We start from the raw sequence: 15,750 nt of genomic DNA on the forward strand, positions 1-15,750 counted from the left end.
TGGTCACTCCTTCTATATACTAAATTAACTTCTTGAAACGAAGTTACCAAATTCTAATGAGAAGACATGAAGTAAATCACATTGTAGTAAAATATCACTACAATGTTTTCATCACAAGAGAATAAAAGATGAAGGTAGTAGGGCAGAATGAATTTGACAAAGACTTCAAACATATTTTGATTCCCTCCTTCATTAGCAAATATGAATTTCTTGCTCATGGTTCATTTGAAACTACATATTTTCAGCAAAAGCTCAACAGCACATATAAAACCAAATGTTCACACTTTGAGCAGGAAGCTTAGTAGCACACTATAAAGCCAAAAACTAAACGCAACATGAATTTGCTAGCAGATTGTTGATGATCTCATTGGCTAGATATTGGAACAGGATCTTCACCATTTCCTGAATCAGCTACAGGAGATCTCTTTGTTAGAGACTTTATGTCCATGTCATCTTGTGTGCAACGTTGCTGAGGGTGTGATAGCATAATAGACAGATGTCGCAGGAGGACTCGTAGACCCTGCCCAGTCTCATAGATGTAGCCCTCATATTCGCTAACATGTTCAAGGGTGTCAACAAGTGCATCATAGACCTCCTGGGGGCAGTTGTCAGGTCCAGGCTTATCATGGAGGTACATCACATCCATGGTGAAGAGTTTCTGGTTTATGGGCCACTGGTGGTGTGGTCGAACAGATGATCTACAGTAGACGAGAATCTGACACAAAAGAGTTTTGTAGCCCATCTCAAATGGAGTGTAAAAGCATAAAGTCAGGGTTCAGAATAATTCACAATAACGATAATGAACGGCGAAGAATCATTTCTTGAAATTCATAAGACAATAAAAGGAATGAGGGGAATATTTTCTAATGCTACTTGAAACAAACTAGATTCAGTAAGAGCCAGGAATACACAATGCAATAACTGGAATATATTATCCTGCTTCGAACATTTCCAAAGAGATAAAGAGTTCATTGATTGCTGTTGAACAAGTGATAATTTGCAGCATATTAAAGATCAGATGAAATGCACATTACCAATGAATCCAGGAAGTACTTACCACTCTTAAAATCCGGTTTTGAGAACGTGATTTCTTTGCTTCATGGGCTGCTAAGCGGAATAGATGTGTGAGGTCTGCTTGACCACAAGATGAAGTAGCTGAGAGCCCCCTAAGAGCAGCAACTGCAGACTCAACTTCACTGCTGAACTCTTTTCGAAGCTATGATATATCAAACAACACAACAACTTTCTTCTAAATTATAAGGTCTGTATTCAGCTAAGTAAACAAATTTCCTCATTACAAGAAAACCCTTTAAACTTATTATTCACGTTTCAAGAGAATTTCACATCTAATACGAATTTAAATTTGAAATGCATCAGAAAATTGTAAACATTAGTGCACTTTCTCTTTCAAGCCCAGACTATGGAAAATTAACCACATCAGTCCATTAATTATCCACGATTGTAATGCTATAAAATTCACTTATAAACAGAAGCAGAGAGAAATCAGGAATCTCAGTGCAGATTTTTTGAACAAGTTATCAAACTGGAACATCAACACACACACAAAAAAAGGAGTGCTTCTTAAGCAACTCAATCTCACAAAAAGCAAATAATCAAACAAAATAGAGGCAATTGAGAGAGATAACCAGTACCCAAGATGCAGATTTCGCTAAAGTGGCGAAAGCGAAGCGGTGATCGGGATTGATAGAGAGTTTGGCGTTGATGAAGAAAAGAATAGCTTGCTTGATGCACTCCAATCTGGTGAGAGGTCTCCCAGAGGGGCCTGTGGTTTTCATTTCCACAAGAGACTCAGTGTCCACATCCATGCAAAACAATATGTCCTCGCAGCTGATCCTCGTCGGCTTCAGCGCATATCTTCCCCTGCCTGAACCCTCTCCTCCTTCTACCGTCTCCATCTCTCTCTCTCTTCCTAGCTTCGCGAATTGCATCGGAAGAAGAAGAGGCTGTGGGTTCCTTTTTTTTTTTTTTTTTCCAAAAAATGGTTAGCAGCCGCAAGGACATTATAAAAACGGTGCGTTTTGAAAATATAGGAAACGGTGAGTTTTGCCTCCCACGGTACAGTCTTTATTCAGCGTCAGGAATCTGCTTTACCTTTATCTCATTTGTCGCTGCTGAAACTGAGAATTTTTGGAAATTGGGAAGGGGAAAGATGGCGTGTTTACATGATCATAGCTGTGAAGATCACGATTGCTCCTCTAATTGGTCTCTCTACAAGCACATAGACCTTTCCAAAGTAATTCTCTCTCTTTCTGTCTCTCTTGCTCTTGCAATTTGTACATAACTCTGTTTCGATCTCAGTTGATCTCTAAACCCATAAGATTCTCTTTTTTCGATTTCCAATTGCTGTTATTGTTGTTGTTGTGCTTGTTGTTTAGGTATCGGCTCTGAATGAAGCTGTTCCTGGAAGTGTTAAGTCAGTTTTTAAAGCTTGGGAGCAGCGCCTAGACTCTTCTGGGGTATGCCCTTTTCCTTCCTTTAGCTGACTATTGGTTCTTAATATTGGCAAGCATTAGCAACTTCTTCTGTTATACCTTTTGCATTTTCAGGAACACTTGGAAAGCAATGAGGGTGATCCTGAATTGCTTGTTTATGTCCCGTGAGTAACAAATTCCGTGTTACCGTTTTAGATAATATGTTTAAGATTTACATAGTAATTGATTGCTATAGTAATACCATTTGATGGTTATATATCTCATATAATTAATTTGATTGTAAAAAACTAGCTTATGTACTGAATTTTTTCTTCTCATTTGTAGATCTTCTTGTATGATGGTTTGCAATTTGAATAATTACAATGTCCTTTCAAGTGAATGACTTCTATAGTTGAGGTTCTCTATTCTCAGTGTTGGCATCTTTGTTATGGCTTGCCAAATGCTGTAACTTACATAGATTTGTGGGTCACTGTGGTAACTGTGGGAAACAGATTGTTTTATGAAATTGCTGTCTGCTGCTTTTGAGAACTTGTTTTAGACAAAACCCTTTTGCTGACTCCAAGAACTTGTTTCTCAGAGCAAGCTTTATAAACTCTGCTTCTTTCCTTTTCTTTTTTCAAAATTTTTTCAATTTTTTTCAATACATAGTTTGAACTTGTAGGATCTATATTGTTTGTACATGTAATTATTTTAGAGAGTTCTTATCTTCACTTGTAAAATTTGGAAGTTTTCTGTTTTGTTTTTTCTGAACGTTCTTTTTTATCATTTCATGGTGTAGTTTCATGTTTTTTTCTTAGAAATTTTATTTATCTTATCCCAGAAACCACTCTCCTGATATCTCATTTTCTATTTAATAGATTTACCTCAGATGTTAAGATCAAGAGTATTTCAATTATTGGGGGTGCTGATGGTACAAGTCCTTCAAAGATGAGAGTGTAAGTTCATCCTCTATATTTTGAACAGTTTTATTACTCCTTTGACTGCAGTAGTTTGTTTAGACGGATCATACCTAGAAAGGCAAGCTTCAAACCTTCTGGCACAAAACTGATGAGGCATTAACACCCAGGTTAACTGGAGTTTCTGGCTTTGCCATTGTTTATTCATCTTGTTGAGTCTTTGGATTACAGTTTCTCTGACCCCACTCTATCCCCTTCCTCAAGGGTACAGCTAATAAGGGTTTTTTTTTTCTCCTTTAACTTTTTCCTTTCTCTTTTTCCTCTGCTAGTTAGTTGTATTCCTTGTCTCATGCAGAACAAACATATGAGGAAGTGATATTGAGTTAGATTATTGTGGTGCTGCTTTAAATGATATTCTTTCTTGATATCTTTTGTCATAAAGAACAAACTCAGATTTTTTTTTTTTAATCTACATTAGGTTCACCAATCGAGATGGCATTGACTTCTCAGATGCTCAAAGTATGCAAGCTGTTCAGGTATTTGCACATTAGCTTGGTGGTGATAAAAAGATAAATTTGGCACTTAAACATTTGTTCTTTTGTTTGAAGGAGTGGGATCTGGTTGAAAATTTGCAAGGTGTACTAGAGTACCAGACAAGGTAATTATTCCCTTCAAAACTGATAAGACCGTGAAGTAAACGGTTTGTTACATTTCAGTGGCAGCGCACTGTATCCAGTTGCCATTGTATTTCTTCAGTAGAATTTAGTATGAGTTTTTCCCCAATTTTGTTATAAACTCTAAATTCTTCCACGTAGATATGCCAAATTTCAAAATGTGGCAAGCATCACATTGCATTTCCCTGATAATTTTGGTGGTGATACAAGTCAAATACACTATATTGGATTTAAAGGTGAAGCCACCCAGGTAACAGTGTGAAAAGCTTTGGTGGTATTACCATTGTCAATCCATGTTTTGGATGAAGTGTCGGTACCTTCAATAACACATGTTTTCCATTTATGTGGTTAACAGTTGAAAAGGGATGTTGTTGCAACAATTGTTTATGAACTTAGGCCAAATCCATCGGACCACAAGTAAGTGTCAACCGCTTTTCAACTGATTTTTAGCATAGTCTTCTATTCATGGAACATTTTACTTCAACATTTGAAAAGCTTGATTAAGGGTTTAATAAAGTTTGTTTCATTGATTACCTCTTTACTATAGTAGTGTAGTTTCTATTCTGCATTGTGCATCCAGTCTGCCAGATGGTAGATGGGTCAAATTTTCGGATTTTGGCATACCCCTTTCATATATGAATTCTTGTTTATGCATGTTAAATACTATAAATTATATTTCATCGTATATATGCTGTGGTTTCTGTGTCTCATCTTTTGTCTACTGAAATGGCACTGTGGAGCAGGACTGAGGCAGAACGTAATACACCTTTTCACATGTGGAATGGAGAATGAGTGCTTGTGATGTTTCTCAACAAAAAGGAAATAAATCAAAGTTCATGTACATTTTATAACGATCCAAACTCTTTCTCCCATCTCTCCTTTTCCCCTCTTATTGTAATTGCTTGCAATGTGCTGGAAGGAAAAGATAGTGATCTAGTGTGGCTCGGATCTTTCACTTTGCTTTAGTTATTGACTATGAATGGTCGGGTTTCTGACTGAAGTGTTTGTTGGATTAGAACCCTTCATTTTGATTTATGAAAACGGTTCTTGTTCAATGTCATCTTGCATAACAAAACTCCCTGTTAACACGCAGAGTTGAATTCATTAGGGCTCAGAAAATTTCATTTTAAATAAAAAATAATTTCGTTTAATTTATTCAGTACTTTATTTTTAAGATTTGAGAAATGAAGTTTACTGGATTTGATTTTTTAAGAAAATAATTAAACAGAATATTATTTTTAGTTAATTATCATACCTTTTAAAAAAGGTTCAAATTAAAATATTTTTGTCTGAAAAAAATAAAATAATATAAAATAAAAAATCAAATTGAATGTAATTTTTTTATTTTATATCTATCTAATCATACGGCCTTAAGGATGAGAACTTAACAAGAGGTTAATAAAATTGATGATGCTAAAATATATAAATTTAATAATGAATTTTTAACAAAAGTTATATTTAGTAATTAATTTTCCAATAGGGTTAAAATGGAAATAACCAAATTAATTTAATTTTTAAAAAATATTTAGATTAATTTTTATTTTTAACTTTAAAGGTCAGTTTGCTCGATTTAAAAATATTTTTAAGATAATCCAAATAGTGTGTTTTACATTCCAAACTAAATGTGATTTAGAGTTAAATATGGTTGGTTTTTGAGGAGAATCAGAACAGCACTTCGATTTCTTAAAATAAAAAAATTGCTATTGAAGTTGAATTTTTAATTAAGTTTTTAATAATTAATTAAATCTTACATAAATTTTTTTATATGCAATAAAACACTACAAAGCTGTTAAATATGAGCACTTCGAGACTTAGCCTGGTGGAAAGTGCATCCTTGTAACCTTGCGAGGTCAAAAGTTCGACTCCCCTACCCCTGTTTCAAAAAAAAAAGCTGTTAAATATGAAGTTCTTACATGATTTTGTTTTGGTTTAGTTCAAGCCTTTATTTTTAAAATTAAGAATGACAATTTGATATTTATTTCAAAATATATATTTAACATATAAAATATGAGCCATCAATACACGTGTGTATCCCTACCACAAGCTCTTTAATCCATATATGAGTTTGGCCACGGATCTGATTTTTGACTACCTCACGTGAGAAGGATCCTCAAGATCATTTCAAATGTCCAAACTCTTCAATTTCTGACTTCCTTTGACTTCCTTTGGCATTCATGTGTGAGACTTTAAATGTGTGTGAGCGGTAACGACCATGGCATAATTTATGTCAGAGATATCATAGTTTAAATTAGCTAAATGTTAAATGAATCAATCGTCAATTATTAATATACCATTTAAAAGGTCTAGTAAAAAATCTTTTTTCATTTTGAAGGAATATATTACAGGATACTTCGCACGAATCTGAGTATATATATCTCGTTCATTCTAGAAAAGGAGATTTCACTTTATTTTCTCCAACCACTTAACTGTCTCTATAGTTTCAGTATTAAGCTATCCGAAAAACACATCTAACTCTATTAATATTCTCATTTACAAAGCTAAGTTCATTTGCTCCAATGAACTTTCGATACCAATTCATATATATTCGATCTGCGAACTCTTAGATTTCACTATCATTGATATTCATTTAATATTTTTTTAAAAAACTCATTTAATATTTTTGATGTTTAAGTTCTATTAAAATTAAACATCGTCAAACTTTCTTATTATTTAAATTATATATAAACTCATTTTTTTAAAAAGAAATAAGAGATTTCATTAAAATTTTAAGATAAAATCTAAATAATAGGAAAAGGCTACAAACCATAAAAAAATAAACTACAAAGGCCCAACATAAAAAGCTGAGCCCAAAAACAGATCTATAAAACCCTAACTCTATTAGAAGGATTTGGAGAAACTTCTTAATTGTTGAAGGGCACCAAACATAAAGACCTTGATAGTCAATAGTCCAACAATAAACCCCACTACAAATGAGGCCAAACTCTCAAAAATATGACATGCAAACTTAAAAACTTGATCAAAATGCTAGATCTAGAAAAGAGAGAAGATTTGATAGAAGGAAAATGAAACAGTTCGGCTCAAACTGGCCCAAATAACTTTTGGACCCACTTTCCACTTGTCCCAAAAGGGTTAACTCAAGTTATTTAGTAGTTTCGTGCTAACTATTATATACAATTTAGAATTACTATAATTTTCCGATGTGAGACGCGATACAAGCTGGTAGCTCAAGCAAGCAGCTGATTCTTACACAGTATTGTGGTTCGCTAGTACCTCGGGCGGCTCCACCTCGTCTCTCACGGGTAGCCCTTTTCTCGCAGGCCCACTAGCTCCGTACAATTTTTTTGATTCAGGATGGCTCTGATACCAATAAATATTTAACATGTAAATATGCATTCTTGACCCTAGTAAACACCTCGAGTCATAAATAGAATAAGGGTATGTCATGCCATATACAGTTTAACAGTACTGCGCCCTATTGGGCTACATGATATGATATTTTCGACACACTATGTGTCATACAATTTCTCGGCTTTTGAGCCATACAGGCACAACATTCGGCCCCCAAGCCATACAGTTCGGCACTTTGTGCTATAAAGATACAGTTTTCCCTTATCTAGCTAGATGATATTGCGAAGAGTTTATAGGGGTTAAGATTTAATTATATAACTTGTTAATACCTTACAAGCATGCATATAAGATGATTACTAAAATATGAATGATCTTACAATTATAAAATTGCATGACTTAATTTGTCCATTTTACACTCACTGACACATAAAATTTTCACTCGTTTATATAAAATGATTTCGTTGAAACTATCATGAGTATTTCTATTTATACTTGAATGACATATATATTGTTATTCACCCACTGGGCATAAACTCAGCGCATTAGACTTTTCCATGCGCAGGTAATAGATAAAGTAAATAACAATCAAGAGGTCTAGTTCTATATCGACACGGAGACATCATCATAACCAGTTATTCACAACTTTTGTACAAGAGGTTGTTTATGTTTAGTATGTATATTAGTAGTCAACCAAGAGTCTGTAAATGAGTGTTGAAAATAGTACAAGTATAAACAAATGTTCTATTTATGGATTTAATAGTGTGAATTGAGTAACTATTGAGATTTTATGGCTATTTTCCATAGGGATAATTGCCAATAAGCTGGAGGAACTCTTGCAGTTTCTCCATTTAAAAGTATTTTGTGAGTTAACATGCATTTAAACAAACTAAAAAACAATTTATAATGTAAAAGCTAACTTAAGTTCTCATATATAATTGCATATAGTATAGTATGTGACATTTTTTACTGAGCTATTTTATACACGAGTAAGGGGTGTTACAGAAAATCATCAACAATATCCAAAAGGCTAAACAACATATCAAAAAACAAAGGTCCCTTCAGAAATACATCTCTTAAATCTTACTATTTCAACTGAGTTGAGGGAAAACCATTGATGAACAACGACTGTAGGAGGATGGAGATTAGAGTTCTAGTCACTCATTTGTGATTGAGAGTACCAATAATGAGGGGTGAACAGTATTCGGTTCAAACTGAAAAAATCGATCAAACCGAATTAATTCAAAAATTCGGTTTGATTTTTTTATTCATTTCGGTTCGGTTCGGTTCGGATTTTAATTTTAAATTTTTCGGTTATTTTGATTCGATTCGATTTTGATCAGAAAAAAACCAAACCGAATTGATTAGTGATAATTGTATATTATTTTCAATAATATAGAAAGATTATATCATATTAAAGTTAAAATATTTTAATTAAATTATAAAATACTAAAAATAAAGGGTAAAAAATAAAAAAATTATTAAAAATTCAAACCGATCAAATCAAATCGAATTGAATCGAATCAGACCAATTCAGTTTGATTTAGTTTATGACTAAAATCGATTCGATTCAATTTTTATAAATACTAAAATTTCAGTTTTCGACTTATTCGATTCGATTTTGAATCGAATCGACCGAATGCTCACCCTACTAATAACACCAAAAAGTATGGTATTTACTCTAGAAGAATAGCCACGGCCTAGAGAATACTTCTTCTAATCTTATTTTCTCCATTAGGGACGACATGATATGCAAATAATAAGACTATTTCAGTCTAAATTTATAAGGAAAGGTAAAATCAAGTAAAACTATAAATTTAATAGATGAAGAAGGATTATTTAAAAAAAAAAAGAAACTATTTAAAAAAAAACTAGGGAAAAGAGAATTCTCAGCTAATATTTTGCATTAGAGATCTAATCATCATTAAATATGTTTACAGAAAAAAAAAAAATCCTTCATTTACAATGAGTTTATAATTGTTTACGCCTATATATCTTTTGCTCATTTCTTTTTTATCTTTACATGAAGATTGTAACACTTGTACACATTTAATTATTTTATAGATAATAAATAAATAAATAAATATTTCATAAATTTAAAATATTAAACTAACTTTTCGTTTTGCAATGAAAATTTTATTATTTTATAACTTGCAAAATTTTCGGATTCTTTTACTAATGGTCTGTTACTTGTATTGGCCAAAGGCACTCAATCTCGATTTTGGAGTTTCAGAATCGAATTTCCTCTAATAGCGGGCTTTCAAATACTCTAAACTAGAGACGGCAATGGACCGGTATTTTTAATATTCTATCACACCGAATTTTAATAAAAATAGTTATAATTAAATTTAAAATAAATTTAAATTTAAAAAATAATATTTTTTATAAATTTAAATTTAATTTAAATTTTATATACAAAATATTCACAATCAAATCCATTTATATAAATAATTAATTTAATATAAAAATATATTTTATAATAATATTTATATATTTTTATTTAAAAATTAAAATTTAAATATTTTTTAAAAATATTGAATTTTTTAAATAAAAATTATTAATAAAATTTTTTTTATATAAATTATTAATTAAAATATATAAAACTAAACAAATTTAAATTTTATTCGGATAATAACAATAAAATTTAAATTAATTTATATTAAATTTTAATTGAGTTCAGAACTAATTCGAATATTCTTAATATAAATTACATTCGTTCATATCCTATATGCATGCTAAATTTATTTTTTTAATTTTTTTAAATCAATTAAAAATAAAATAATAGTAAAATGCCTAATAAATTATTAAATAAAATTAATTTTAACTTCCTTCAGGTTTATAAATTATAAAAAAATTAGAATAAAAAATAATTTAACTCAACCAAGATGAATAATAATTTTAAGAACTAAGTAAACATAATTTAAAATTTTTCTTATTGGGTTATTATAAAAATATTAATTACGAATTACAATAAAATCTAGATCTAAATATTATATATATTAAAAATAACTAAAATGGTTGAAAATACAATTTAAATATTTAGGATTAATAAATTAAATATATAAAAAATAGTAGCTGCCAAAATAATATATTATAATAATATTGTATTATATAAAAATTTATAAAAACTATATATTAAAAACATATTATAAAAATAAGTAGTAGTTTATATATTATACAAAAATTAAAAAAATTTATTATTTAGATTTTATAGTATATATAAACTTGATTTTAAAAAATATATTTTTATGAATTAAAAAATTAATTAATTTTTTTTTAAAATTATGAACTACTTGAATAATAAAATATTTAATAACTAAATTATGAATGAAACACTAATTTTTCTTGAAAAAAAAAAAGGAAAAAAAGCTTAAATGTGCGCAGATAAATTTTGAGGTTCGCGGCTCATCAGCAAGGCTAGGGTTTAAGCTGTTTTTTTCTGGAGTTTTGTTAAGCTAACACAGATACTCAAATTTCTCTGGTAAACATCTCTCTTCCGGACTTTGATATCCTTATCTTTTCATATGTTGATCAAAGTTTGGTTTTTACTTTAAAGTATGCCGCTTTTTAATCTCTTTCACTCCATAAGCTCGTTGGTTGCTTTTAGTATTTTTGTTGAATTCGATTCTTGTATTTATCATTAAATTCAAAATGATGATTTTCGATTGTAGTTCTCATGTTCTGTCATCCGAAAGTGTAGGACCTTTGTCCACTGTAATATTGGAAGCGAGAATGCAGGCTTGCACTGGAGCTGCAGTGATGGGTTCCTTACAACAGCCTGTTTGGACCAAGGGATCAGCGTTTCCCCCAAAAATGTTCAGTGTTACTGGGTTCCCACATCAGATTGAGCTCAATTCGTTGAAGTCTTGTAGATATTTCAGTTGTACAGGGAGCTTGGTGACTGGGAGGTCATCTTCTGCTGTGTCTGTGTCTGTGTCTGTCCCTGTCCCTGAAACTGCAGGTAGCTGAACTCTGCTTCAATTATTGTGGTTTCTCTTTTTTCTTCTAATCAATGATAGTTTAGTATTTAGTTGTTTCCTGTATCTTATTTTGATTCTAATGGAGTCTTTTGCCTAATAACGGGGTATAATTATAGCAGCCTGACTCTTCTTGAATGGTAATTTTTATTACAATGTCTAGGTGAAAGAAGCAGCTTCATAGACTATGGCCTTAGTGAAGCAGATCCTGAGGTGCGTGAAATTATTAATAAGGAAAAGAATAGGCAGTTCAAAAGTCTTGAGCTTATTGCCTCTGAGAATTTTACGTCCCGAGCAGTGATGGAAGCAGTTGGCTCATGCCTCACAAACAAGTATTCTGAAGGACTGCCCGGTAAAAGGTAACCAGGTGTTATGTTGTGGTGGTGTCAGACCCACCCAGACCCCTCCCCCCGCCCCGCGCTTAAATTTTGATTGCTTGTGACTAATAATCTTATTTTGAATACCAGATACTATGGTGGAAATGAGTATATCGATGAGCTTGAAATTCTTTGTCAAGAAAGGGCTTTGGCTGCATTCCACTTGGATGGAAAGAAGTGGGGTGTCAATGTCCAACCATTGTCTGGTTCTCCTGCTAATTTTGAGGTTTATACTGCACTTCTTCAACCACATGACAGGATAATGGTACAATGTTGTCTTCTTTATTCTCTCCATTCAATTTCATTATTGATGTGGTGGTTTCAGAATGAAAAAATCCTCATATTTTACATGTGCTAACTTAGGGTTTGGACTTACCTCATGGAGGACATTTGTCTCATGGTTTTATGACTCCTAAAAGACGGGTATCTGGCACATCAATTTATTTTGAATCTATGCCATATCGACTTAATGAATCTACAGGTGATTTATTTCTAAATTAGTTTTTCTTTAGATGGAATGGTTGCTCATATTTGCTGAGGCATTTTGTTAATAAGTTCCTCAACCTTCCTACAGGCCTGGTTGATTATGATATGCTTGAGAAAACAGCTACTCTCTTCCGACCTAAGCTAATTATTGCTGGTGCCAGTGCATATCCTCGAGATTTTGATTATCCTCGAATGAGGAAGGTAAGGGTTACATATAGTTAATATTCTTTTGCTTTACTTATTTTTTTGTATTCCTATTTTTCTTTCTTCAGTGACTAACTAATTGTGATCATTTATCTATTGGAAGATTGCAGATACTGTTGGTGCTTTTCTCATGATGGACATGGCTCACATAAGTGGACTTGTTGCTGCTTCTGTAGTTGGTGATCCCTTTGAGTATTGTGATATCGTGACAACCACCACACACAAGGTAGAGTAACAATGTCAGAAGGGTTGTCTCTTCATCCTATTACTGTCAGTGTCTGATCTGAGTCCACTCTTTCTTAATATAACATGACGTGTAGAATGCTATATTTTGTTTAGATACTAATATGCGAGCATGTGCCTTCGAAATAATGTTGCTGATAGATTCCAAGTACCATATTACCTATCCGAACTTACTAGTTTTTGTGTGCTATGGTCTGCTCGTGGAAACCTGATATATTTACCCATTTCTCCAGTCTCTAAGGGGTCCTAGAGGTGGCATGATCTTCTTTAGAAAGGATCCTATTCTTGGAGTTGATTTAGAATCTGCCATCAATAATGCTGTTTTTCCAGGCCTACAGGTTAGTTGCTACTTCATGTCATAATTTCATCGAGTTTCATACTTTCATTTGCATCTGTGGAGTGCACTCTAGTTTTGAAAAACTATATTGAAATTGTTGCAGGGTGGTCCTCACAACCACACAATTGGGGGACTAGCAGTTTGCTTGAAGCATGCACAATCCCCTGAATTTAAAAATTATCAGAAGCAGGTAATGTACAGTCATCACTAAGTTTGATTTTGAGTTGCATCCTAATCCATCTAATTTGTAGTCGGTTTCCTTGTATTATAGGTCATCGCCAACTGTAGAGCTCTTGCAAACCGATTGGTTGAACTTGGATATAAACTGGTTTCTGGCGGTAGTGATAATCACCTGGTTCTTGTAGACTTGAGGCCACTGGTGAGTTTCTTGCTTCTTATGCCTTCTGTTACATTTGAATTACTACAGTTTTAACAATAAACAACCTGCATCAACAGGGCATTGATGGAGCTCGGGTGGAAAAAATTCTTGACATGGCATCTATTACCCTCAACAAGAATTCAGTGCCTGGTGAGATTCTTCCTTGGCCCTTCTTTTTCCGTTCTGTTTCAATTCCCTCACCTTTATCACCATCCTTATACCATATAATATTGAATTGTGTAGGGGATAAGAGTGCTCTAGTTCCGGGTGGCATTCGCATTGGATCACCTGCTATGACTACCAGAGGATTCACAGAGAAAGAATTTGTAGCAACTGCTGATTACATTCACGAGGGTGTGCAAATAACAATTGAAGCTAAGAAATCAGTGTCAGGATCAAAGCTTCAAGATTTCTTGAAATTTGTCGCATCCCCAGAATTTGCTCTGAAGGATAAAGTTGCAGATCTCCAGACAAGAGTTGAAGCTCTTACAACTCAATTCCCCATACCTGGTGTGTGAGCATCGTGGCTGGGCTATATAGGTTGCTGTTATAATCTGATTTACTGCCCACCAATTCCCAAGAGTTAAGCTCTTACAACTCAATTCCCAATACCCGTTATATTATGCTTATAATCTCTACAAGTTCTTCTGATAATACAATGATGAGTAAAGAACATTATATTGCACCAGTTAATCGTTTAAGGAAATGATTAGAAAGGACAGCAGTACTGCCAGAAGTTCTGATATTATTCTCTTTGTTTTTTAGAGTCTTTAACCTTTCTTTTTGTTTAATGTGGTATGACAAAGCAGTTCTTTGTTAGATTCAACAACTTTACTATTGCTTCTGGTTTTCTGCATATTTTTCTCCCTGTTGTGGAGTTAGAACTCTACCAGAAGCCCCAAAGCTAAACTGGAAATTGTGTAAAATTAAGGTAAAATGAAAGGGGGTGAAATTTTGGAACCAAATGTTTATATAGTCTTTTTGCATCAGGTTAAATTCACTAAAATTTCTTTGAGAAGAAAATAAAAATACTTAGATTTTTTGATGGAAAATATTTTTTAAAATTTCTGATTTGGTCAGTAAAATTGATCAAGAAAGAAAATATTTTTCAGATTTTCTGATTTGATCAGTAAAATTAATTAAGAAAAAATATTTTTCTGATAAAAAAAATTAAATTATTTTTTGTAATTTGAGACTTTTATCAACACTTTTGTAAAACAAACCGTTTTAGAGCTCTTGCCCACAGTTTCTCAATAGCACTCTCAAGAACCACCATCATTCATTTCACAGCTTTTAGACGAGCTTTTCCCCTCATACTACCCTTGCACCAACACCTCTCATTGCCAGTATCAGTGCTGCTAATAAAAAAAAAGAGTCCTGCGCTGCTCGGTGTAGCGATTCTAACCATGGTCACTTGCCATGTTATTTTGGTATTCCATTGAGAAAACGGGATAATGTTTTTTTAAAAGATCAACAAGCAAGGACCAAATCGAGAATATTGGGCCATGTTCATGATGAAGTCTAGTAAGTGGGCATTTGACCTATTTTATAAATCGTTCATAGCAGTTTTTAAGCCTAATTTAAGCTCATCAGTCCTCTCAAATCAATGTGAGATCTATTCTTTTCTGACAGCAAATTGTCGCCAATTTACTCATAACAGATGACCAATAAAGGAATTTAGCTGCTCAAAATTTGAAGGAAGCAGTGAACGAAAATGCTTTCTCCAAGAATGAAACGTAGCTCTATCTAGGCACCATGCAAAAGGTGGATTGGCATTCGATTAGCTCAAACACCCGTGTCTGACTGAGTGCCATCTTCAACGCAAAGACGCTATAATCATCAAGCTCTACAGATGTAATACAAGTTCAAAATACACAAGAGAAGATCGAATCACATGCAAACGAGAAACGCCAAAAACAGGGTTGTAACCAAATTATTGTGGCTTGAAACAACGGTGAGTTTCAAGGATCTTCATGAGGCCGAGAAAAAAAAAAAATTCAATATTGGCTCCATGCGGCAGACGGGTCGCCATGGATCGGCGCCTGCTGCTGACTCAGATTCAGAGCCATTAAAGAAAAAACCCAGGTAACAAAAGAGCAACATTGTGAGCATAGACCTTCACTGTACCCAAGACTTTCAAACCCAAAAATCCGCAAATCAATTTACCCATGCACGGGAAGAGGGTAATTTCTATTTGTTTTTAAGAATTTAGATATTCTTCTCCTACAGGAGTCCTCCTACACAGCACGACGGCGCCTCAGAGGCATTGAGAGTGCGCAACAGGAATTTAGAACGAGGAAGCTGATAGTTATATAGTGGTTTCGGCATAACCCTAAAAGCGGAGGAGGCCATGAAATTACAATAATAGATAAGGGCTTTACGCCTTTTGCGTAGGTGTTTGGTCAGTCGAAACGTGTT

The 15,750-nt window shown here is 33.2% G+C and overlaps 3 protein-coding genes across 4 annotated transcripts; 2 read left to right on the top strand and 1 right to left on the bottom strand.

Annotated features, from left to right (window-relative positions):
- Nucleotides 1-152: 152 nt before the first annotated feature.
- LOC110603849 lies at nucleotides 153-1,991 on the bottom strand. Its single transcript, XM_021741797.2, has 3 exons — nucleotides 1,653-1,991; nucleotides 1,058-1,216; nucleotides 153-715 (listed from the first exon to the last, which is right to left on the bottom strand). Exons 1-3 carry the CDS (start codon nucleotides 1,947-1,949, stop codon nucleotides 365-367), a joined length of 807 nt encoding a protein of 268 aa, XP_021597489.1. The 5' UTR covers nucleotides 1,950-1,991; the 3' UTR covers nucleotides 153-364.
- A 102-nt stretch (nucleotides 1,992-2,093) lies between these two features.
- Nucleotides 2,094-5,078, top strand: LOC110603850 (PITH domain-containing protein 1). Its single transcript, XM_021741799.2, has 9 exons — nucleotides 2,094-2,254; nucleotides 2,397-2,477; nucleotides 2,568-2,617; nucleotides 3,311-3,388; nucleotides 3,828-3,885; nucleotides 3,958-4,007; nucleotides 4,165-4,273; nucleotides 4,379-4,440; nucleotides 4,767-5,078. The coding sequence occupies exons 1-9, from the start codon at nucleotides 2,171-2,173 to the stop codon at nucleotides 4,813-4,815; spliced, it is 621 nt and encodes a 206-aa protein (XP_021597491.2). The 5' UTR covers nucleotides 2,094-2,170; the 3' UTR covers nucleotides 4,816-5,078.
- Nucleotides 5,079-10,678: 5,600 nt separating this feature from the next.
- On the top strand, nucleotides 10,679-14,080 carry LOC110604068 (serine hydroxymethyltransferase 3, chloroplastic). Of its 2 annotated transcripts, none has more exons than XM_021742134.2 (12): nucleotides 10,679-10,810; nucleotides 11,030-11,290; nucleotides 11,470-11,665; nucleotides 11,774-11,948; nucleotides 12,047-12,164; nucleotides 12,258-12,370; nucleotides 12,477-12,599; nucleotides 12,850-12,954; nucleotides 13,057-13,143; nucleotides 13,225-13,332; nucleotides 13,410-13,482; nucleotides 13,576-14,080. In XM_021742134.2, the coding sequence occupies exons 2-12, from the start codon at nucleotides 11,062-11,064 to the stop codon at nucleotides 13,848-13,850; spliced, it is 1,602 nt and encodes a 533-aa protein (XP_021597826.1). In that variant the 5' UTR covers nucleotides 10,679-10,810; nucleotides 11,030-11,061; the 3' UTR covers nucleotides 13,851-14,080. The 2 variants fall into 2 exon arrangements, with proteins under 2 accessions (XP_021597826.1, XP_021597827.1); XM_021742135.2 differs by having other exon boundaries at nucleotides 10,686-10,810; nucleotides 11,001-11,290.
- Nucleotides 14,081-15,750: the final 1,670 nt, after the last annotated feature.

This window comes from Manihot esculenta, chromosome 16 (assembly GCF_001659605.2).
Source record: "Manihot esculenta cultivar AM560-2 chromosome 16, M.esculenta_v8, whole genome shotgun sequence".
Taxonomy (NCBI): Eukaryota; Viridiplantae; Streptophyta; class Magnoliopsida; order Malpighiales; family Euphorbiaceae; genus Manihot; species Manihot esculenta.

What these genes read in the sequence shown, in the direction of transcription:
- LOC110603849 (XM_021741797.2), bottom strand. Translation starts at nt 1,949, where the DNA reads ATGCAATTCGCGAAGCTAGGAAGAGAGAGAGAGATGGAGACGGTAGAA. An exon ending in TAGCGAAATCTGCATCTTGG is followed by an intron (nt 1,217 to 1,652) that starts GTACTGGTTATC and finishes GATATATCATAG; the next exon opens with CTTCGAAAAGAGTTCAGCAG. An exon ending in AAAACCGGATTTTAAGAGTG is followed by an intron (nt 716 to 1,057) that starts GTAAGTACTTCC and finishes CTTTTGTGTCAG; the next exon opens with ATTCTCGTCTACTGTAGATC.
- LOC110603850 (XM_021741799.2), top strand. Translation starts at nt 2,171, where the DNA reads ATGGCGTGTTTACATGATCATAGCTGTGAAGATCACGATTGCTCCTCT. An exon ending in AGCGCCTAGACTCTTCTGGG is followed by an intron (nt 2,478 to 2,567) that starts GTATGCCCTTTT and finishes TTGCATTTTCAG; the next exon opens with GAACACTTGGAAAGCAATGA. An exon ending in TTAAAGGTGAAGCCACCCAG is followed by an intron (nt 4,274 to 4,378) that starts GTAACAGTGTGA and finishes TGTGGTTAACAG; the next exon opens with TTGAAAAGGGATGTTGTTGC.
- LOC110604068 (XM_021742134.2), top strand. Translation starts at nt 11,062, where the DNA reads ATGCAGGCTTGCACTGGAGCTGCAGTGATGGGTTCCTTACAACAGCCT. An exon ending in TCGACTTAATGAATCTACAG is followed by an intron (nt 12,165 to 12,257) that starts GTGATTTATTTC and finishes ACCTTCCTACAG; the next exon opens with GCCTGGTTGATTATGATATG. An exon ending in ATTATCCTCGAATGAGGAAG is followed by an intron (nt 12,371 to 12,476) that starts GTAAGGGTTACA and finishes ATCTATTGGAAG; the next exon opens with ATTGCAGATACTGTTGGTGC.